At 34.6% G+C, this 25,210-nt stretch overlaps 1 protein-coding gene and 1 pseudogene across 2 annotated transcripts in view; both read left to right on the top strand.

Annotated features, from left to right (window-relative positions):
• The window catches only part of ELAPOR2 (endosome-lysosome associated apoptosis and autophagy regulator family member 2), a gene marked incomplete at both ends in the record, with an annotated part of 165,944 nt that overhangs the window by 82,194 nt on the left and 58,540 nt on the right, over positions 1-25,210 (top strand). The window contains 2 exons of the mRNA XM_081286520.1: positions 2,304-2,424; positions 24,375-24,570. Of these exons, the coding sequence (XP_081142646.1) occupies positions 2,304-2,424; positions 24,375-24,570 (317 nt within the window). The remainder of the gene's footprint in view (positions 1-2,303; positions 2,425-24,374; positions 24,571-25,210) is intronic.
• LOC308645299 (catalase-like) lies at positions 2,595-8,491 on the top strand (annotated as a pseudogene). The gene is made up of 2 exons: positions 2,595-2,613; positions 7,771-8,491. The product of its transcript is annotated as a catalase-like (transcript).

Here is a 25,210-nt window from a genome sequence, read left to right on the forward strand (position 1 = left end):
ACTTATTACTGTTCTCATCTTGGATGTGGCAGCCTGGATAACTCAGAGGCAGTGTTGGAGGAGTGCTTTCTGGAGCTTACCTTATTTTATGCAGAGGCCTTTCTTCATTTGAAATTCATGCCAGATTTCCCAGCATCATTATTTTGCTAGGATAATAAGAAATAACCTAAATTTTCCATATAGAGGCCAGGATCTTCTCAGTGGGATATGGAAATAAGAGAAATGTCCTAATACAAATAACTGGGAACAGAGAAACCTGAAAGCCATTATGCAAATGAATGACCAGTCAAGCTACTCTATCAGAGGATTGTGGGAAGCTGAATAATGCTTCCACCCAAAAAGAAAAAGAAACACAAAAACAAAAGATATCCAAATTCTTATCCCTAGAACATGGAGGTGTTGCCATATATGACAAAAAAAAAAAAAAAGGAAGATGTAAATTGAGAACCTTAAGGGAAGATACCCAGATGGGCTTTGAGTGCAATCACAGAGGAGAAAAGGCCGAGGCAGAGGCTGGAGTCGTACAGCCATGGACAGTGAATGCCAGCAGCCCCCAGAAGCCTAAGGAAAGAGATGGATTTTCCCTAAAGCTTTCTGAGGAAGTATGGCCTGCCAATACCTTGAGGTGTGGAACTACTTTTCGACTTCTGACCCATACAACTATGAGAGAATAGATTTCTGTTGTCACAAAATGTATTTTGTGGTAATTCACTACAGATAACCATAGGAAATTATTATAGTTTGGGGGAACTGGAAGTGAAGTGCTATTATAATCAATACCTAAAAGAGGGGACGTGACTTTACAATGGGGTAACAAGCAGAGGCTGGAAGAATTTTGAAGTACATGATAGAAATCCTGGATTGTCTTGAACAAACTTGATAAATAAATAAAGATGAAAAAGACTGCTGGTGAGGGCTCAGGAAATATAAGAAGCATGGTAGAAAATGCCTACATTTTCTTAGTATGTAAATTATCATAAACAGAGTATTCTAAAAAGTACAGATGAGCTGCTTTCTTCTTATTGCTTATAGAAAAATATGAGAAGAAAAAGATGAACCAAGGGTACAGAAACAAAAAGAAAACCCAAACTGCGGATTTGGAAAATTATGTTTATCCAGATTGAAAAATATATTAAAACAGGAGATTAATTGTTGGGAAAGGCTGCTGTGGAAAACAGGCAAGGGTGATGGCCTTCCCGTTCCTACTTCCCCACAGTGAAGTCATTAGGTACTTCTGTGCTTCTCTGTCATTAATATAGTCATGGAGGCCAAACAAAATAGATGAGGGGCCTAATAGCAACATTCTGGGTATTGGATTAAATTAATAGGCTATAGAGGATAGATTTGGGATTTCTCTTATTCTTGAAATGACTCTTGTAACATCTTATCCTGATTCCCCTCCATTCAAGCATTGCTCATGTGTAATGTGCTGTGACCAGAGGAGGTCATTGTGAGATTTTCAAAGCAACCAAAAGCCAGAGACAAGTGGGTTGGCCTTAAATTGGCAATTGTAATAAATGGTCTATTTTAATACTCAGTGACTAATGGCAGCCTGCTGTGGTGGATGTGAATTGAGCTTGGGAGAGTTGCTTAGAAAATCTGTAATTTTTTTCTCTAGTATTTGAATGATCAATTATTATACTTTGTTAAATTTTAAACAGGGCAAGAACTAGGTCAATGGGAATGGTTCTCTTATTTCTTTGAAACACTTGGAGTGACTGACAGCAGTCAGTTTCCTAGTGTTATTTTGCTCTTTGTTGTACTCCTATCTCTCAATCCTTTAGTGCTTAAAAAGCCTGCAAAAGAGATGGAGAAATGTGCTGTAGTCTTTGGGTTTAGGGGTATATGGTACGAAAGGGTAAAGGTTACAGCTTGAGAATGTTGTCTGACCTGCCCTCCCCCATATCTTGAGTGCCTACTGTATGCCTTATATAATAATTTTTTTTTTGTATTGGGAATTGAACCCAGGGGTGCTTAACCTCCCTTTTAATTTGTTATTTAGATACAGGGCCTAAGTTGCTTAAAGCCTTACTTAATTGTGGAGGCTGGCCTTGAGCTTGTGATCCTCCTGCACCAGCCTCCCTAGCTGCTGGGATTGCAGGAGTGTGCCACTGTGCCAGGCTATCTAATACATTTTTGATCAATAAACTGCTTAGTGGGTGGAGTGGGAAAGGAATTCAAGTCAAACAGGGGGTGGCGTTTGGATAGAGGCTTGCAAGCTAATTGTGTTAGGACGATTGATAAAGCACAGTTGTCTCATTAGAATCAGCTCTAACAAAGGCTTGTTTTGTGCCTGTTTGCAGAAAGATTACCACTTTGAATATACGGAATGTGATAGCAGTGGCTCCAGGTGGAGAGTTGCCATTCCCAATTCTGCAGTGGACTGTTCCGGCCTGCCTGACCCAGTGAGGGGCAAAGAATGCAGTATGTACTGACTTTTTGATCATTTATTTTTCTCATTAAACCATAACATCTTAATATTAGCCCTGGTATCAATTATAATGAATTATAATGAGACCTTGGAGAAATGAATGTATCTTGTTACTGTCTAGCAGAATACATGGGGTCCTTGTGTGCAAAGTCCGTGATAAGACATGGATGTATTAAGTATCAGTATTATTGTTATTTGTAAAATTTCTTTTATTTGAAATTTTGGAGGCAGAGTGGCAGAATTTATCGTTAGTGGATTTTTTAAAAAAAATTAAATTAAAAAAATTATTCTAATTAGTTATATATGACAGTAGAATACACTATGATACATCTTACATAAATGGAGTATAGTTTCTCATTCTTCTGGTTGTACATGTTGTAGAATTCCACCGGTTGTGTAGTCATATATGTATATAGGGTAATAATGTCTGATTCATTATACTATCCTTCCTACCCAACACCCCCTCCTCTTCCTTAACTCTTCCTCTACCTAATCCAAAGTAACTGTATTCTTCCCTAGCCCCCTGCCTTATTATAAGTTAGCATCCACATATCAGAGAGATCATTCAGCCTTTGTATTTTGGGGATTAACTTATTTTGCTTAGCATAATATTTTCCAGTTACATCCATTTACCTGCAAATGCCATAATTTTATTCTTCTTTAAGGATGAGTAACTTTCTATTGTGTATATATACACACCACATTTTCTTTATTCATTCATCTGTTTAAGGGCACCTAGATTGGTTCCACAGTTTAGCTATTGTGAGTTTGAGTTTTTATAAGCATTGATGTGGCTGTGGAATTTTTAATTGGGTAAATATCACTAAAAGTTTGTCATTTAAACATTTTTAAATGTATAGAACTATTATAAGTATATAGAACTATAGTAGCACTAAGTATAGTCATGTTGTTTTCCTACTATTACTATCATCTATCCACAAAAATCATCTTGTAGTGGATTCCTTTCTTTTTTAAAGCCACAAAAATACCTTGAGGTAATTTTTTGTAAGTATAACCTATAAAGAGATTGTAGAATTACTGAAGGTCATATTTAATAACTTTCCTTTTGAAAATTAATAAGATTTGAAGTGTAACATTATGAGTTAACAGAGAAATACATTGTGGAATTTATTTTCATGCATAAACTCTTTAAAAAAAAAACTCTTTAATTTGGTAAGTCAGGGGTGTCAGGAATTTCTACAGTAAAGTAGTCTAGGGGTAGCCTAAGGTTCAAAGTCAGATGGATTTACATTTTTTCCAGCAGTGTTCCAAATGGTATTCCTAAAAGTTTAGACAGTCTGTTTCTAAATGAAAATACAGGTAAGTAAATTTGTTAAATGGAAAACTAATTCTTTCTTGTTCATAGAGCACCTCTCTTTTATAAGCTGGGAGAGCTTAAGCTTAAGTGGTGAGTTCACTGCACTCAGGGAGACTGCAGTAATTCTATGAGAAAAACAACATTATTTCTTGGTGAATGATATTAAATGAATACAGAGAGAACCTGAGTACCTCTCCCTGCAAGATATTAGCAAGAGCCTGAAGAGACAGGAGGTTCAGTAGAGAAGAAGGGTAGAGAAGAAGGCAGCCTCCTGTGCAGAGGAGAGATCAATTCTCAGTAAGGAGGATTGGGGGGGGAAAGGGAAACAGAGCCTGAGTAATACCAATGTAGTCAGTTTATTGTAATTGGCTTTGGCTACCTTCCTAGAACATCTGTATGGTATTTATCTATACTTTTTTACTTGGCAGATGTCTTGATTTCATTCTAAACAACTCAATTCTGTCAGACTATCTAACCATTATGAGTAGTAACTCCATTTTTGCATGATCTGGTGGTTCTGGCTACCACTGGATGTGGAGAGCCAATTGTCAGTTTGAAATTTGCCATGGTGGAAGATTTGCTCCAAATTAAAGGCCTTCTTCCCTGGCAGTCAGATTTTAAGTATTTAGCAATACACTATTGATTAAGTGTATTTGCAAAAGTTTCAAAATTCTGTTACAGAATTAATGACTGAATAGTAATCATTACCAACTGAATGATGCTTGAGACCCTTTTGTTCATTATTTATTTAATAGTCCATAGATTATTTGAATTTGACTCTCCAGCAAGAACTTTTCTAAAATCTCTGACTAGTAATCAAATTATTTTTAATTATTACTTACATTAAAAATGATAGTTATTTTAAAAACAATAACACTTATGTGATTGCTAGGACATTTTTTATCTTTGTTTTTGTCTAAAATCAGAATTTTCAAATATTCCTGTATAATTAATATATTTGCTCTGGTAGTTTGTAATATGACCTTAGGTTTATGACTTTTTCCTTGTTATGGTAAAGAAATTATTATAAACTTTACAAGTAAATTAGTTGATCTAGCTAACTTAGAAGCACAGTTAATTTGTAATGTTGTTACCACATTACCAGTTATTAGTGTTTTGTTGTGGATGGTAGGGTAATAATAACTGATTATTTCAGTGGCTTAGATTTTCTGTGGCTAATAATACCTACAATTTCTCAAATTGTGATTATGTGCCAAACATTGTACTTGGAGCTGTATGTCATTATTCCATTGTAATCTTAAAATAGCCCTCTGAGGTAGCTACTACAGGTTGACTGTCCTTTATGTGAAATACTTGGGATCAAAAGTGTTTTGGATTTCAGATTTTTTCTGACTTTTGGAATACTTGTATATGCATAATAAGATATCTTGGGGATGGGACCCAAGTCTAAACACAAAATTCATTTATGTCCTATATAAACCTTATATGCACAGGGTTCAAGCACAACAAAAACTGACATTTGACTCTCATTAACTTCACTCATTTCTGCATCACAACACTTTGTAATAATTACAGAACAAGAGAATACAGCCCCAGTTTGAACCCTGTGGCTTCTCCACCATTAGGTCAATCTCCTCTTTTATCCTGGAAGCACAAGCATTTCTAACATCTCTTCTTGACCTTCTAAGCGTCCTTTGATGTTCTTAGATCATCAAAAACAATGGTCCTCCTGGAGTGATTTCCTGGGTGATAGTCTTCTTTTAATCTTTCTTTGGAAACAGGGCCCTTTGGCCTCAGACTAAATCTTAGAAGTGAAGACCTGGATATCCTTGGAGATGACATGTGAAGAGAACTCTTTTATGTGTTTTCAGACAAGTCTAAAACACTGAGAGAGAAATAAACATAATATATCTCTTTTATATTCTCACATTTTTAAGGGGGATATGTGCCATGTATTGCTTACCCTTTCAAATATTTCTGAGTCTTAGACTTCAGTTACAACCCTAACATCATATTCTAATTAAGGATGACAATTTAAATATAATTCACTTGGTGTGTAAGCATTAAATGGGTCATTGTCTTGCGGATATTGTTTAATCTTGTACTTCAGAATTCATAATATGCAAATCAATAATACATATGAAATAATCATTATTATCAAATGTATGACATGAAATGGATGTATATATGGATATATTTGTGCATGTATATGTATATAATGTGTAGTACATGTGTTTGAGTTACTTTTTTATTTCTCATATAGGATTTAGTGAATTAATGTGGTTTCAATGAGACATTACTTTTACATAAGTACGATTACATGTGTATATATCTATATTCTGATCTTTGGTTGTAAGCTTCTAGTATTTAGTTTTCTTAAGTGCTATGTTCAGATTAGTTAATTAAAACCTTAGATATAGATTCTCTTTTAAAAATTTTTAGGGACTGGGGTTGTGGTTCAGTAGTAGAGCACTTGCCTGGCATGTATGAGGCCCTGGGTTGATCCTCAGCGCCACATATAAATAAACAATTAAAGTGAAAAATCCATTGTCAACTAAAAATATTAATTTTTTTTGAATTCTAATTTGGGGCTGGGGATGTGGCTCAAATGGTAGTGCACTCGCCTAACATGAGTGAGGCACTGAGTTCAATTCTCAGCACCACATAAAAATAAAATAAAGATATTGTGTCCACCTGAAACTAAAAAATAAATATTTTTAAAAAAATTCTAATTAGTTATACATGACAGTAGAATGCAATTTACATTTTGACACATCATACATAAATGGAATGTAACTTCTTATTTGTCTGGTTGTATATGGTGTAGAGTTACACATGCAAATCATGTAATCATATATGCACATAGGGTAATAATTTCTCATTCATTCTACTATCATTCATACCCTCATGCTCTCTGCTCTCCCTTCACTCCCCTGTCTAGTCAAAAATACCTCTGTTCTTCCCCCACTTATTGTGAATTAGCATCTGCATTGGATAGAGATTCCTTTTTCTCTTTTATTTCTCTCAAATTTATTGTTAAAACCCATGTTTAATGATCCATAAGAAATATGCATAATTATATTAGACAAAATATACTTTAATTAAAAACTGTTACAAGAGACAAAGAAGATCATTAATGATAAAAGTACCAATTAAACAGAAAGATAGAATAATTATAAATATACCCAACATTAGAGCACCTAAATACATAAAGCAAACACTGATAAATCTTAAGGGAGAAATAGACAGAAATAAAATAATAGCAGGAAAATTTAATATCCCACTTGCAATAAAGGAAATATCATCCAGATAGAAAAATCAATGAAGAAATAACAGATTTTAACAGTCCTGTAGAAAAAAATGGACCTAACAGATACATACAGAACATTCTGCTCTATAGCAAAAGAATATACTTTATTTTAAAGCACATGTGTAACATTGTTCAGAATAAATCAAAAGCCAGGTCACAAAAAATTCTTAACAAATTTAAGAAGATTGAAATTCTTTCAAGTAACTTTTCTGACTATAGTGGAATGAAACTAGAAATCAGTAACAAAAGGAAGGGAGCCACATGACCCAAGACTACCTGCAATGTTCCATAATGCCAATCAGGCATCTGTTATGATAGACAGAATCTAGCAGATGTACAGAATCTAGCCAATGAACAGATGAAACTCTGGAAGGAACAGAGGGTCATGTAGAAACCTGATGTCTTTACTCTCAAGGTGGTAACCCAATAGAAGATAGACCTTTTTTTTTGCATTACAATTCTTATTACACATACACAGCACAATTTTTCATATCTTTAGTTGTATATAAAGTATGTTGACACTAATTCGTGTCTTCATACATGTACTTTGCCACATTCCACCATCCTTGCTAACCCCTGTCCCTCCCTTTCCCTCCCACCCCTCTGCCCTATCTAGAGTTCCTCTATTCCTCCCACTCTCCCCCTCCCTACCCCACTATGAATCATCTCCTCCTTATATCAGAGAAAATATTTGGCATTTTTTTTTGGATTGGCTGACTTTGCTTGGCATTATCTTCCCCAATGCCATAGAAAATAGACTTAATATTATTACAGCAGGACCCCAAGGGCCTCTTCTTGTTCAGGATGTGGTTTTCACTGATGAAAAATAAAAGAGAGACTTTCACTTTGACAAAGAGAGAATTCCTTAGAAAGTCATGGATACTAAAGGAGCAGGGGTCTTTGGCTACTTTGAGCTCATGCATGACATCGCCAGATACTTTGGGGCAAGGATATTTGTGCATAGTAGAAAGAGGACTCTCAGTGCAGTTTGATTCTCTAATATTCCTGGAGAATTGGGCTCAACTGACAGAGTTCATGATCCTTGTGGGTTTGAAGTGAAATTTTACACAGAAGATGAAAACTTGAATCTTGTTGGAAATAATACTCTGATTTTCTTCATCAGGGATGCCATATTGTTTCCATCAATGAATCATAGCTGAAACAGAAATCCCCAAATATACCTGAAGATCTGGACATGGTCTGAGACTTCTGGAACCTGCTTCCTGAGTCTCTGATCAGGTTTCTTTCTTATTCAGTGATCAAGGGATTAATGGACATCAGTACATGAGTGGATATGGATCACACACTTTCAAGCTGGTTAATGCAAATGAAGAGGCACTTTATTGTAAATTCTAATATAAGACTGATGAGGGCATTAAAAAACCTTTCTGTTAAAAATGCAGCAAGAATTTCCCAGGAAAATGCTGACTCTGGCCTCCAGAATCTTTTAAAAAAATACTTATTTTTTTAGTTGTAGTTGTCAATATCTTTATTTTTTATTTATTTATTTTTATGTGGTGCTGAGGATCAAACCCAGAGCCTTGAACACGCTAGGCGAGCGCTCTACCGCTGAGCTACAACCCAGCCCCTCCAGGATCTTTTTTTAACACCACTACCACCCACAGTTCCTCCTCTTGAAATTTTACATCTTGGTCATGTTGTTTAATCAGGCAGAAACTTTTCCATTTAATCCATTTGATGTCACTAAGGTTTGACCTCATAATCCTTTTATCCCAGTTGGTAAATTGGTCTTATACTGGAATCCAGTTAATTACTTTGCTGAGATTGAACAGATGGACTTTGTGTAAGCAACATGCTTCCCAGTCCTTATAAAATGCTGCAGGGACACCTTTTCCTATCCTGACATTCACTTCTACCACCTGCAATCCGATGTCTTTGGATACCCATGAATTGTCCCTTTTGTGCTGGAGTGGCCATCTATGATGATGATATGCCTGTGCCCATGTGCAGGCACAACAATCAGCGTGCTTCTCCAGATTACTCTCTCAATAGCTTTGGTGATCCAGAACAACTCTTCTGCCCTGGGGAAGAGTATCCAATGTTCCGCAGATGTTCTGTGCTTTGACAGTGCCAATGATGACAGTGCCACTCAGGTATGACCATTCTATGTGGACATGTTGAGTGAAGAGTAGAAGGAATGCCTGAGTGAGAACACTGCTGGCCATCAGAAGACACATAACTTTTCATCTAGAAGAAAGTAGTCAAGAACTTCACTGATGTCCATGATGCCTATGGAGCTATGTCCAGGCTGTTTTGGACAAATATAGCAGTGAGAAGTGTGAGAACATGATTCAGACTTTTATGTAGTCTGGGTCTTACTTGGATGTAAGAGAGGAAGCTAATCTGTGAGGCCAGAGAGCCAAGTGCTTTGCCAAGGAGCTTTCTGCCTTTGAAACAACGCATAATGTTGATGGATGTGACCCACTCATGGCTGGATGGGAGATTCCTATTCAAATGCACACAAATGCAAGCTAATATCTTCAAATGGTAATCCAGGTTTCTATAGCAAATAATGTAATACTGATTTTTATTGTTATTTCTCTAGGAGAAAATGAAGGTCAGGGCTTAACAGTATTTTCAAAGAAATATAAATTTGCTTTTGATGGTTGAATTATTCATTAAAATAAGTACAAGGAAAGTTTCTAGCCAGAAATATGATTTTACTTGATAAGAAAATTATCTTGGTGAAATTAGCATGTTAACATAGCTTATTACATAAAAATATGGCTGTCATTGTAAAATAAGAAAAGGCAAAAATGATCCACTCAGAAATTTTTATTTTTCTATGGTTCTTGTAGGGAAAATATGTTTAACATACCAGTGTCTGCAGAAGATAACTTTAGCACCATTGTGGCTTAATGTTTATTGCTGTCTGTAATTGATCAGGTTCATTTTTTTTAAAACCTGGAATTACATTTATGCTAATACAATATTGATTTTGCAACAGACTGATTTGTAATTGCTTGCATTTTTACAATAAGTCTGTACATAGAAGAAAAATGGAAAATTGAAAAATTCATGAATACATGGAAATTAAACTACATACTCCTAAACAACCGTTGGGTCAAAGAAGAAATCAAATGGAAATCAGAGAATGTCTCAAGACAGACAAAACAGAAACACCATATTTTAAAAGTTATGTGATGCAGCAAAAGCAGTTTTAGGAAATTTTATGGTGATGAATGCCTACATTAAAAAAGAAGAAAGATCTCAAACAGCCTAATATTACATATCAAGGAACTAGAAAAACTAAACCAAACTACTAAGTCCAAAGCTGGCAGAAGGAAGGAAATAATAGAAAACTGAATTATTTATTTAGCACATTAAAAGAATGATACACAATGACTAAATAGGATTTATCCCTAGGTCCAAGGATGGTAACACATGCAACTTGATTATGACATTAACTGAACAAAGAATAAAAAAATCACAGTTATCACGATAGATTCAGAAAAAGCATTTTGAAAAAATAAACACTCATTATGATATAAACTTTAAATAATTAGATATAGAAGGAACTTACCTCAACACAATGAAGGCCATATATGATAGGCCCACAGCTAACATTATACACAATTGTAAAAAAACAAACTTTTTTTTAAAGATCAGAATAAGGCAAGAATGCTTAGTCTTGTCACATTTATTCATCATAATGGAAGTCCTCGCTAGAGCAGTTGGGCAAGAAGAAGAAATATAAGACATCTAAATTGGAAAGGAAGAAGTAAAGATATCTCTTTTTGACAATGACGTGATCTTGTATGTAGAAAACTTTAAAGACTTCATACACAAAAAATTTATAGAGCTAGTAAATGAACTGAGCAATCTTATAGGATACAAAATAAACATATAAAAATTAGTTATATTTCTATACACTAACAATGAACTATCCAAAGAGGAAAACAAGAAAACAATCCCATTTGCAAAAATTCCAAAAGTAATAAGGTAGGAATAAACCTTATGAAGGAAATAAAAGATCTGTACACTGAAAAACTAAAAATACCAATGGAAGAAATTAAGGCAGACACAAGAAAATGGAAAGATATTCCATGCTCATGGACTGGAAGAATTATGATTGTTAAAATGTCCATATTACCCAGCAGATTTATTCCATGGAATCCCTGTCAAAATCCCAGTGTCATTTTTTAAAGAAGAAATAGAAAAAACACCTTAAGATTCACAATTACCACAATAGATTCAGAAAAAAACAGGACATCCTGAGTAGCCAAAACAATTTTGAGCAAAAAGAAAAAAAACAAAACTGGAGGTACTACACTTTCTAATATCAAAATATTTTATGTAGCTACCCTAATAAAAATAGCATGCATTTGCATATAAATAGGTAATAGACTGATGAAACAGAATACAGAGCCCATACATAAACCCATGCATATATAGTCAGCTAATTTTCCAGAGTATAAGAGAGAACAGTGTCTTCCAAGAATGATTCCAAAAAAATCAGGTATCCACATGCAAAAGAAATTAGACCCTTATAAGCAGAATCAACTCAAGATGTATTACAGTCTTAAATGTAAGATCTGACACTATAAAACTAGAACATAGAGAAAAATATACAACATTAGTCTGGGCAATGATTATTTTGGATTTGACCCAAAAGCTCAGGCAAGAAAACAAAAAAATCAACCACTGGAATTACATCAAACTAAGATGTTTCTGCACAGCAAAAGAAATAATTAATGAAATTAAATGGCAACCTATGGAATATGAGAAAATATTTGTAAATCAGATATCTGAAAAAGCCTTAATTTCTAAAATATATGGAACTCTGTAAGTTAATAGCAAAAATACAAATAACCCAATATAGAAATGGGCAAAGGAACTAAATAAACATTTTTTTTCAAAGAAGACATACTCTAGGTGTCATGACACATGCCTGCAATCCCTGTGATTTGGGAGACTGAGGCAAGAGGATCACAAGTTTGAGGCCAGTTTTGGCAACCTAATGAGGCCCTTAGCAACTTAGGGAGACCATGTCTCAAAGTAAAAAAAAAAAAAAAAAAAAAAGGTTGGGGATGCACCTCAGCACCTCAGTGGTGAAGTGCCCCTGGTTTAAAAAAAAAAGAAAAAAGACACACAAATGGCTATTAGACATGTGTAAAGGAACTTAACACCATTAGTCATCAGGGAAATTAAAATCAAGACCATAATGAAATATCATTTCACACTTATTAGAATGGATATGACCAAAAAAATTTAAAAAGTAACAAATGTTCACAAGGATATGGAGAAAAAGAACCTTTATATGCAAATGAGGGAATGTAAATTGGTGCAGCTATTATGGAAAACCAAATATAGATTCCTCAAAAAAATAGAAGTTTCACTGCTGGGTATTAAGATCAGGATATAGAAGGGATATCTGCATTCCCATATTCATTGCAATATTACTCACGATAGCCAAGATATAGAAGTAACCTAAATGTTCATTGAGAGGTGAATGGATAAAGAAAATGTGGTATACACATACAATCGAATACTATTTAACTTTTATAAAGAAATTTTGCCATTTGTGACAACATGGATGAACATGAAGGGCATTATGATAATTAAGCCAGACATAGAAAGACGAATATTGTATGACATGATGAGTCTAAATAGTCAAACTTCTAGAAGCATAGAGTGCAATGATGGTTTTCAAGGGCTGAGGATAGGGAATATAGGTAGATGGCAGTCAAAGGCTATAGTGTTTCAGTTATACAAGATGAGTAAGTCCTAGAGATCTGCTGTACAGCATCATGCCTAGGTAACAATATTGTATTGTATGCTTAAGAACTTGTTAAGGCAGATTTTACACTTAACTGTTATTTCATACAAAAAGAAGAACAAATAGAAAGAGTAAGTGAAAGCCTTTGGAGGAGATTTATAGGTTTATGGAATAGATTGTGGTGATGACTCCATGGGTGTATTACTCATCATACTGTGTATGTTGACAATATACAGTAAGTTATATGTCAATGAAGTGGGTTTTGTGTTGTTTTGTTTTTGTTTTCAAGGAGTGAGCAGAGTAATGGTGGCAGTTTGAGTCAATAGCTTTTTATTCCAGTTTGGAAGTGAAAGAAGAGAAATATTCCCGCGAGAAGAGAATTGATTTTGGTTTACTGGATGAGATTTAAAAAAATACACTACTTAGAGTGATAGACCTTTCAAGCACAGATTTTTCCCCCAGGATTCAATACATTGTTTGTTTTATCGGCACATTGACATTGAATGGCAATTGTGTATCATTCTCCTAGTCTGCTCCCTGGAATACTAATCCCAAGTAATGTTTCATGTAAACCAGAAATGTGTGTCAATATTTTCTTTGGTAAAGTACTGGAACATATGGAAAATTGTTGATACTGCATTTCCCTAATAGAAAGAGATTTAAATTTTATAGGAAATTTCTAAGAAACTTATAGAACATTCCTATATGTTTTAAGTGCATTCCATTTTATCCATTTCCAAATGTATTTGATCAGAGAACAGAAGACTTTTTTTCTCTTTTCTTTTGGTTCTGTGGATAGAACTCAGGACCTTGTATATGTCAAGCAAGCCTACCACTAAGTTACAGCTCCAGCCCAATTATACACTCTTTTATCTAATGTATATTAGGATCCCTTATGCTAATTTCTGAAGAATATTATTTTTAGAAAACATGATTTAAATACATATACTTTCAAAATACACAAATTGACTAAGGGAAATAAAAAGTGCAGAAATTGATCTATGCATTTGTGGTGAAATGATTTCTGACAAAGGTGCCAAAAATATATAATGAAAAAAGAACAGCGTCTTCAATACAGGATGCTAGAACAACTGGATATGCACATGCGGAAGGATGAAATTAGACCCTTATCTCACACCATATAAAAAAATCAACTCGAAATAGACTAAAAACTTATTAAATGTAAGACCTGAAATGACTAGAAGACCATAGGGAAAACCATTTAACATTGATCTGGACACTGGTTTTTCACATTTGACCCCAGAATCTCAGTTAATGAAGCCAAAAAATAGACACTTGGGATTCTAACAAGTGAGAAAAATCACACAGTACAGGAAACAGCAGAGTGAAAAGAATTGAAGAAAAAATGTTTTAGACTGATAATGGATTAATATTCAAATATATATCGGGGCTGGGGATGTGGCTCAAGCGGTAGCACGCTCGCCTCGCATGCGTGCGGCCCGGGTTCGATCCTCAGCACCACATACCAACAAAGATGTTGTGTCTGCCGAGAACTAAAAAAAAAATAAATACTAAAAATTCTCTCTCTCTCTCTCCTCTCTCACTCTCTCTTTAAAAAAAAAAATATTCAAATATATAAGGAACCCAAACAACTCAATAGCAAAAACATAAATACCACAAATAAAAATATTGACAAAAAACCTGAATGGACATTTCTCAAAAGAAGATCATCAGGTATGTGAAAAAATGTCAAATATCAGCAATCATTAGGGAAATTTAATTTAAAAGCACAATGAGATATCATTTTACATGTGTTCCAAAGACTATGATCAGAAAGATGAATGATAACAAGAATCAATGAAGATGTGGACAAAAGGAAACTCTTGTATACTATTGGTGGGAATGTAAATTAATATAGCCATTATAGAAAATAGTATGGAGTTTCCTCAGTAAACTGAAGTTAGAACTACCACATGATCCAGCAATCCACATCTGGGCATCTAACCAAAGATTTTAAATAAGTACATTGAAGAGATAACTGATCCACCATATTTATTGTATCATTATTCATAGTCAAATTATGGAAGTAATTTAAGTATCAACTAGTGAACAGATAAAGAAATTGTGAGGTATACACACAATTGAATATATTGAGCCTTGAACAAGAGGAGAATTACATCATTTGCAACCACATGGATGAACCTGAAAGTCATTGTGTTAGGCGAAACAAGTCAGGCACAGAAAGACAAATACAGCATGTTATCATTTACTTGTGGAATCTAAAATTGAAGTGGTAGAAAAGCAGATAGTAGAATGGTGGTTACCAGATATTGTTGGTCAAAGGATACGATATTTCAGTTAGTCAGGATGAGTAAATGATAAGTATTTGAAATGGTATGTTGATTCAGTCATCCATATTGTACAGATATATTTTAGCATCACTTTGTATACCATACTTAATATGCAATTATAATTTGTCATTATCCAATAACAAATTTAAAAGATAAAAGAAACATACATGCCTGGCTAATCTAGTAAATTTTTGTATTAAGTTACTTTTATTATGATTTAATTAATTTCATGTATTTTCTTTGAGTTCTAGTTGCAGCACTTTTGCACTGTTCAATTGACAACCACCCACAGTTGGTAGTCAGGTATGGTATGTCTCTGGGCTTAAAGCCCTTCCTGTAGCTGACTTGTTTGTTTCTGAGCAAAATATTCCAGTTATTTATTGAGCTTTATTTCATTCATTGAATATACCTTTGTTGAATATTTCCTATATTCTTGACAAGATGGATACAAAGTAAATGAAAAAAATTCCTGAATTTCAGGACCTTTCATTTCAATAGAACTACAATAAATTAATTGTGGCATAGGAGTTAAAATGCCTGATAGATTTATGTTATCAAGGTTGATCTTACCAAGGAGGAAGAGTCAAGACAACTTCATAGTAATGCAGATATAACTTTGAAGTTTAGACTCATCAGTTACCAGATGAATAACCTTGGAAAAAAATTGACCCCTGGTAAGGTTTATGTGCAAATTTGGGTCCTGATTTAGGATTCAGCAATACTTTTTGGGCAATTTGTGTTAATTCTGTGAGTATCTTTGTGGTGAACACTGAAGAAAGTTCTGTAATTTGATGATGCAAGTAAGTATTTTTATTATCTCCTCTACTTACTTAAAAAATACAGTTGAGGAACTGAAATAAAGCCTAAAGCCATATATTTTGGTGATAGGTGAGATTTGAAAACAGGAGGTTGAGCATCTTGGATCCATCTTGATCCCAGGGCACTGCCTCTTTGGAATACATGTGCATGTTGAACAAGGCTTCATACCCTTCTGGAGGCTCTTTTAACTTTACCTTCTTGATGGAAATGATACTCTGATATCCTGATAGATAAATGGGCTTTTTAAGAGATGGCATTAAAGGCTCACATATATTTACAGGATCATTTAAATTAATTATTTCTATAGATTTTATTCTTAGTTGTATATACTTTCAGAAAGAGAGTAACATTTAAGAAGTTACTTAGTTTGGGAAGTCTATGCCTAGTATGTTGTTGGTGAATGATACACAATATGCTTTCATTATTTAACAAGGCATTCTCAATAGGCCTAGTTGGTGAGTTTGAGTAGCAGATGGGAAGAGTGTTGAAGTTGAATCTTCTCAGTAACACAGTGGTGGTTAAAAAGCTGGCACAAGTGGAATCCTTAAGATATGAGATAAAAACTGTTGGGAACAGCTCAGAAGCAGGATTTATATTGATTGTGGTATTTTGTAGGAGCTGTAGTTGAGGAAACTTCTTTGAAAAAAGTGTTTTATAAGGAGATTAAAGAACTGAGTCCTTAAAACTGCAATTGATGTCAGAGAGACTATCAGGAATAGTTGAGGGTGACTGGCTTCCTCTTCTGAGGAAGAGGAAACATTCAACATGATAAGAACCAAAATTCTGGGACAGAATTGAAGTTGAGAGAACTGACTTCACAGGTATTTGGATATGTTCCCCTTGGTGACCTCATCAAGTATTCTGAATATTTTTTTTTTCCCTGACCTTCACTGTTTTCTTTTTTCTACATTCTTTGGTTATCCTGTGCACAAGGAACTAGGGTTTGTCTCCTTTTGTATCAAGCATTGATGTCAAGAAGCCACAATAAAATACATTTGTATTTTTAAATTTTTTTAAAGTTTAAAACTACTTTAGCATGGATTATTAAAAGGAGAAAAGTTTTTTGTATAGGCTCTGCTAGTTTAATGTAGATTATCTGTGATGTTCAACCCCCTGCCAGGGGTTGAATTCTTTGAAGCTTGTGACTGATCCATCCTCTGTATGAAGTGCAGTGGTAATTTTTTAGTTCTACCTGAGAGGGCTCTGAGGACCCACTGGAAAGGATGTCAGATGTGAGGCTCAGGTTTCAGAGATGTAGAGGCAATACTTTTGCTAAAATATTCTTTTCAGAGAACGGCGAATTAGAAAATGTTAGCCAGAATTTGTTTTTTATTAACGTGCTCTTTTGTGTACCTCCTGTCTTACTTTCGTTTTGCAAAATGAGAGGTGAAAATTATTTTTTCTTGCTTCTCTAAGAACTGTACAACTAAGAACTTAGAAGTGACATTTTTGTGGTTTACAACGTTATCCCTAGTTCTTAGTGAAAAATCCCAGAACGTTATTGGTAGGATTCAGCTCTAACAATCCAGCTCTGTTAATTTAGTTGTGTCATTCTGAATTTACACAGTACTTTCTGCATGTCACTTAATGTGGCTCAGTGGTACTGTTGGAATAGAACTGATGTCTTTTGACCTCTGGGGCAGAGTGATTTTTTAGTGTTGTTATTTTTCACTTGAGAGAGAAGGGAAAGCATATGGAAATGGTAGGAGACCTTCAAGGATACATAAAATTATAAGAGGTTATGAGGGGCAAGGGGGAGGGAAAAAAAAAAAAGGGAGAGAATTGAACAACAGCAGGGGAGGTAGAGAGGGAAGATGGGAGGGGAGGGGAGGGGAGGGGGGATAGTAGGGGATAGGAAAGGTAGCAGAATACAACAGTCACTAATATGCCATTATGTAAAAATGCGAATATGTAACAGATGTGATTCTGCAATCTGTATTTGGGGTGAAAATGGGAGTTCAAAGCACAATTTGAGTCTAATGTATGAAAGATGATATATCATGAGCTATGTAATGCGATAAATAATCAATAAAAAAAAAAAAAGAAAAAAAAGAAATGAACACATTGGATTTCTCAGCTTAGTACAATCTTTGGGTTGCATGGTACCAGGAGAAGTCATGGAGAGTCTGCTACTGATATTTCAGAGAAGTTAAACAAAGTTGCTCAAGGTCACACAGATGAGAAAACTAAAAATCTGAATCGGGATGCTTTGGATCACATAAACTCAGAAGTCCTATTGGGTCATTCTGATAGAATTTGTGTATCACAGATTTATCTATCTTAAATAAAATCATGCCTCAAACCCCATAATGTATAGGGAAGTACTACCATAGCTTCTTCATGCTCATTAATATTTACCCTTGTGGGAACATTGCAGTGTCTGCCACTATTAGAATTTCAACAGTGTTGCCTTCCATTATCTCCATCCAGCCTTAAATTGAGCATGGTAGATCCAGTCTTCCTTGCAACCCTGTATATTTTGACAAGAAAATATCCTCTTAAGATTAAAAAAAGGGGGGGGGGGCTGTGTGTGGCTCAGTGGTAGAGTGCTCGCCTGGCATGCGTGAGGCACTGGGTTCGATCCTCAGTACCACATAAATAAAATAAAGATATTGTATCCACATAAAACTAAAAAATAATTATTAAAAAAAAGATTGAAAAAACTTTCCAGTGAAAAGGAAGAAATATTCCCACAAGCCATGAAAAACTGGTTTGAAGTGAATTAGAGAACATCAGCAAGAAGTGGCCTGTTGTAATGTAGCATTTTGGCTTCCTCCTGTCTCACTTTCATTTTGCAAAATAGGGGATAAAAATGTTTTTTCTCTGATTAATAATTTCACAACTAAAAACTTAAAAATATAGCAATAACATATCATCCTCATAATGGGCACTGGGGAAGGAAGAAGAGCTGAGATTTGCTGGGCACAGTGTATTGTTCAGCTTTTCTTAGATACAATTTCCTCCTTTCTTTTTGTTTTCTATGAGAAGAATCATGATAATAAACCCAACAGCTACATAAAATATTAATTATCTGATAATGATAATTAATTGGCTATGTGAATGCTAGAAGTAAAATTTATTTTTGAGGCCTACAAAGTACACATTATATTTCTTCTTTGTATTGCCCTTAATGGTAGAGAGTAATCATATAATAGTTGCAAGAGTACCTCTCCGTACAGTCAAAATACAAAATGTCTATGGCTTTAATCTTATTCATCTTTTTAAATGAGTCTAATTAATTGAATAAAAATAGACATACTGGCTCTTCCTGATTTGGGAATTGATTTAACATTCCCCATAAATATACATAATTATTTTGTACTTAGCTATTATCTTAGGTTGATAAATAAAATGGGTTTTACAATGACTTTAAGCTTAGAGAAATGTAAATTTGGTCTCTTTTGAGGAAGACCAGTCTAGTCCAGACTAACATAGAAGCTCTGTGAGAGTTGGGGCAATTTCTATCTTATTTACCAAAATATCCTTAGTGCCTAGTATTTGCCTAACAAATAGTAGGTACTCAGGACATTTTGCTGAATAAATTAAATATAGTATGGTTCCCAGATATTTTCTTGTATAAAATTACATAGGTTCATTATATCATCAACATCTCATTAAACAAGTAAGTCAGAAGTCCTTTTATTTATATTATTTCAATTTGCTGTTTAGAAAACATTTTAATAATAAAAATTGAACAAAAATAGCAAAATGAATGAATTATGAATAAATGTAATTGATAACCATAACCTTTCAAAGCATGAAGTCTCTGGAGGAAGAAAAGCTAAATCTAAGAGGCCCTGTGATAAAAAGATTAAAAATAGTTGCTCTTTATTGTTAGACATAAATCATAGATGAAAATCAGCACATAAATGATTCAGTTCAGTAACTTATTTGGCTCATTGTTCTGGTCTATGCATGATCATAGCAATGCTCTGGATTTTCATATCACTCTTTACTTTCCACAGAGATAGTAGCTCCACTGTCTCTCACTAGACCACCACAAGCAATCCTACCAGAGAGAAAGGAATAGGGTTGTTTTCAATAAAATGCATGTGAATGGAGACAAAGAGGATTAAGTGAATTGCCCAAGACATTGCTACTTGGTGATGGACAAATGCTTTTTTCTATATCTGATTCCTCACACCTGCATATTTGAACCTTTAGAGATTCATAGTAGCAGAAATAGATAATGGGAGAAGAGGCATAAAACCAAGAATAAAAGAACAGTGAGTGCAGCCCGGGGCCTCCTGATTGCAGTTAGACTTCAAGGGGCTGAGTTTAAAAAATCTCTCTTCCATGAGATGCTTCAGTAAAGAATGTGAAATCCCAGACTGAGCCCACTGCTAAGTAGTATGTGATCTTAAACCAAGAAGGTCTTTCTGTTATTGTATCAAAACTTTGGGGTTTGCTTATCTTTATTTCAGTTAAGTTACTCTAGTATTCCAAGGTTTTTGAACAATAAAAACAGTATTTCAGATATGACTAATTGATTAAATTGACATGGTCAGTTCCCTCTACAGTTAACAGCTATAATATAATAGCTATCGTCCTGCCTATTGAAAATGTCCTGAGTGGTACTCTAAAAATATTTGAATGAAGAATGTAGTCCCTGAGATAACAAATAACAATAAAGGAGTCTTTTAATCCAATCAAAGACCAAATGCCAAGGTAGCAATGTTGAAACAAAATTACTGAGGCTGACATAGAAGATATCAGAAGAAGAAAATCTGACTATAGCTGGTGACTGCCAAATGAGTCTGCAGTGCTGTTGATATAAATCCGTGGAGTCGACTGTATTTTAACACAGAAGGTGTGGTTCTGAAGTTGGCTATGAGGATGAAAAAGAAAATATTGAGGAGAAGCGAATGATTAAAGTGTGAAAAGCTTTAGACTTTTTAGTTCTCCTGTGTTATTAAAGGCCCTATGCCTAGTCTTAACTTTGACCATATAATTGTTCTGAAGAAATACAATATCATCAATCCAGTAGCCAAGATCTTTTTAAAATGTATTTCCCAGGCCCCTGAACTCAATCCCTTGAAGTCTAAACTGTATCTAGTAGGTATTAGTATTATATTACTAATAGTTGTATTTAATATTTATTGTGTCTTTATGAATGGTACACTGCTAGATGCTTTAAATGAAGTATTTTATTCTCAAAGTTCTTTGAGATAGTTATTATTATGGTCTTCCTTTCATAGGCAAAGTCATTAGATTTATGGAAGTTAGGAACTTCTAAAATATTTCTCAAATGCATGTTTTAGGTACAATACATTAACAATTCCATAATAAATATAAAACTGAGAAATTTTATTTATTTATTGCTTTATAATTCATTTGAACATTGCTTAAGAGTTAAGGACAGGAAATGAAAAATGACGTGAAGTACAATCATGAATTCAGTTGGACTTGTTCACCCTTTTTTTTATTAGCTGGTTGCTCGAATTAAATTTTCTTTGGGGTAACACCTTTGGAATAAGAGAGACCAGGATTAGAATATTAACTTTACTGATTATTAACTGGCTACCTTTATAATCAGGTTATTTAAATATCCTGTGGCTTACTTTCCTCATCTGGTATATGGGCATAAAACCTTCCTCACAGGTCTCTTGTAAATACAGTTGATCCTAATTTTTCAAGGATCCTGAATTTGCAAATTTGACCATTTGCTGTGATTTATTCATAACCCTGAAGTCAGTACATGTAAAGTTTTTAGTCATTTACAGAGTTGTAAGATATTTTAGTTACCCATGAACAAGGTGAATGACTTCTTATTTGATCTCTCATACGATAAACAAATATCCCTTTGTGGTCCATTCAGTTGCCATGATTTTACCATTTTATGTATTTACTTAGGAGATTCTGCCACTTATAATAGCCCTCTAAGTATAGTGCTAAAGTACTGAATAGTTATCCTAAGCAAAGAAGGCTGATATATGCCTTTTGGAGAAAATATTTTATAAGGCTTATATTTTATAAGCCTTGTTGAGGCGTGAGTTGTAGGGCTATTGTCTGTTTGTTCAATGTTAATAAATCAGCAATATATATTAAATAAGATATTCTTGTTACTGGGGATTGAATCCAGGGATGCTTTCCCACTGAGCTATAGTCCCAACTGTTTTCATTTTTTAAATTTTAGACTGGGTCTTCCTGAGTTTCTGAGGCCTAAAACTTGTGAACCTCCTGCCTCAGCCTCCCTAGTTTGTTGTTGGGATTACAGGAGTGTGCCACCACATCTAGCTTACTAAAATATTTTTAAACAGAAATAAATGGAGATCTTGTGACCAGAGGCTAACCCTGAATTTTTACTAGGAAAAGTGGCTCAGTGTTTACTAATTTCATGTTCCCAGAGACTGTATAAATTTAGCAAGAATAACAATAGTTTACTGTTTGTAAAGTACCAAGTGCAACACTTTAGTATATTATAAAGACTCAGTATATTCACTTTCAACTTTTTCTTAGTTTTCCTTCTGACTCAACAGTACTTCTGAAAGAGTTTAGGATGTTCTTTTTAATAGGGCAATAAACACTCTGAAATAATATCACTGGTTTAAAAGACAAGATCCTCAAACACAGTTTTTCTTCTTTTTAGCTTTTATGCTCCCTTATAACAACATATTATAAAATATTATTATTTATTAATTAAAAGGTCAGTTTTGAACCCCAGGCTAAATTGTCTTCAAAGGTAACTTTATCAGTAAGTAAAATGTTCAGCTTTGTGGTGGACGATACAGTCTCTTTTGCAACTATTCAACTTTGCCATTATATTATAAAAGGAGTCATAGACAATATGAAAATGAATAACATAGCTGTCTTATTAAGACTATAAAAACAGGCTAGATTTGGCCTGTGGGCTATAGTTCAAAATTTTTTGATTTTGTCATATTGGCTCTTGGTTTGTGATATCATTTATCATAATAGGGAAATAGCATGTGATTCTGAGTTTGTTAAAAAAAAAAAAATTCCTTACCTGGGTTTCTACTGGTTGTCCTGGTAGTAATTATAATAACATGTGATAAGCATTTGTTATATGCCAGGCACTAAATTAACCACTTTATACTATAATTTATTTTCTCAGCATGGCCCTATAAGACAACTATTGTAATAATTATCTCATTTTTTAGGAACAGAAACCAAGGCCTAAAGAGGTAAAGTAACTCATTCTAGATCATGAAATTAGGACAAGGTATAATCTAGTCCTAGAGTTGTATCCTCCATCCCTAGGATAATTTTGGACTAGTAGCTGGTATTCAATATTCTTTGCCTAACCTTTCCTTATTTTCCAATGTTTTACTTATTTGGGGATGTTGATCTGAAAGTTAAAAGTTCATTGTACAGCATTAAGTTTTTTGAAGAGAAGCATTATATTAATTCAGTGGATAAGTAAGTGGATGAATGTGGGTTTTAGCTCTAATTCTTTAATTAGTTTTTCAAAATTAGCTTGTTTTTATCTCTGGCTAAGTTTTTAGTGTATTCTGAAAGAGGAGTTTGCCTGAACCTGAGGCTTTGCTGCTTCGCTCTCTGCTGGAAGTTTTGTTTCTCTTCATCAGATAATTTGGACATTTTATTTTGTTCTTTTTTCTTTGGTATCCTGATTAAAGGATTAGAAAGCCCTTTTCTAGGTTTGAGTCACTAATACCACCCTGTCCAGAGCCTTTAGCTTCAGGGACATTGATTTGCATTTGTTGAATGCATAATGACTTAGCAGAAGAACTGCCTCTTTCCCTGTTAACTATGTTAACCATGTCTGCCATCTCTAGGTGCAGTTCTCAGAGTAAATAAAGATATCAGAAGTAGGTGTGGACAGGAGATTTGACCAGGGTGGTGCTGAGAACATTGAAAACATAAGCTTGAGGCTTCAGAATGGAGATAACTGGTTTAGCTATCATATTGCCCTTCTGTGGCCCCTTTATATTTAGTTCTCACTCCTAACTGAACATTTTATTTAGGCTTGGTATGTGCCAGATACAGCTAGGAATCCAAAAATAATGGCCTTCCCCCCCACCCCCCAGCTGAAGGTCACATGTTCCCTGCTAAGTGGTCTCTCTAGATAGAAATGCTTTAGTGGAGGTCTTCTGGAGAGTATACTTTGGGGCATAGAGAAAGGCAGAAATGACTGCCTGGTATACTGAAGTGTTCAGTCATGAAGAGAATCATTTTTTGAACTGGGAACAGAATTTACCAGTTAGAGTAGGTTAGTTGGCCAACATCTCTGGGAAAGAAGACCATCACAGCAAGAGGGAGGATGAAGTATTTGGGGAATGATATGCATTTTGTTGATTGTAAGAGGGGGAGACAAGGGGATGAGCTGGATAAAATCAGGGCCAGATTGTGCAATGTATGTATCGACAAGACAGATATTAGAAGCCTTTTCTTAGGGTGTAATGTGATCAGTTTTATAAAAATAATTCTGGTGATGGGATAAAGGGAAAAAATTAATGGAGAATTCCAGTGACTAATGGGTTGTATATTCTTCTGCCTTCTAGCTTTCTCCTGCGCTTCTGGAGAGTATCTAGAGATGAAGAACCAGGTATGCAGTAAGTGTGCCGAAGGCACCTACTCCTTGGGCAGTGGCATCAAATTTGATGAATGGGATGAATTGCCAGCAGGATTTTCCAACGTTGCAACATTCATGGACACTGTGGTGGGCCCTTCTGACAACAGGCCAGACGGCTGTAACAAGTAAGAATCCAAAGGAGCCTTTGGATCTTGACTGAGTACTTGAGAAGGGTACAGTTATTCTTCCAGAGAGAAGTTAAGGATAATCTTACTACTGATGGGGGTTACAGATAAGCTAATTTCAAAGAGTCATATTTTTTGGATAGTCATTACAAATAATGTAGCTAAATTTTCATGAAGCTTTAAAATAGTTACCCTCAGGATATAATAGATATTGTATACAAAAATTCAATAAAGCTATTAGGAAAAAAAATAATTTTCTCATATTTAAAACCAAACTTAAGTCAGTGATGTTTCTACTATCCTTTTTCTAATTTTTAGTGGGTAAATTCAAATTGGTTTTTTTTTTCCTTTCAAAAGGAAGAATTTATAACCTTCATTTAAACTTGATCATTTCCTGCAAGAGCAAGTGGCTTAAATAACTAATGTGGCCTTTGTTTAGTTCCTGGGAGATTATAGCTTTGCCTATGGCAGTGTTGGAGGCATGTTAAATTGTTTCAGAAAAAAAAAAAAGCCAAATATTTCTCTTTGGGCTTTGCCCTTTTCTGTCCTCTTGTATTGATTATGTAACTATGTGGCCATGTTTTGAAAATGAAACTTCCAGCCCCTGGCTAACTTCTGATAAGAGGGGTTTCTCGGGAAC

The sequence above is a fragment of the Spermophilus citellus genome (assembly GCF_964194105.1).
Source record: "Spermophilus citellus genome assembly, chromosome: 3".
Taxonomy (NCBI): domain Eukaryota; kingdom Metazoa; phylum Chordata; class Mammalia; order Rodentia; family Sciuridae; genus Spermophilus; species Spermophilus citellus.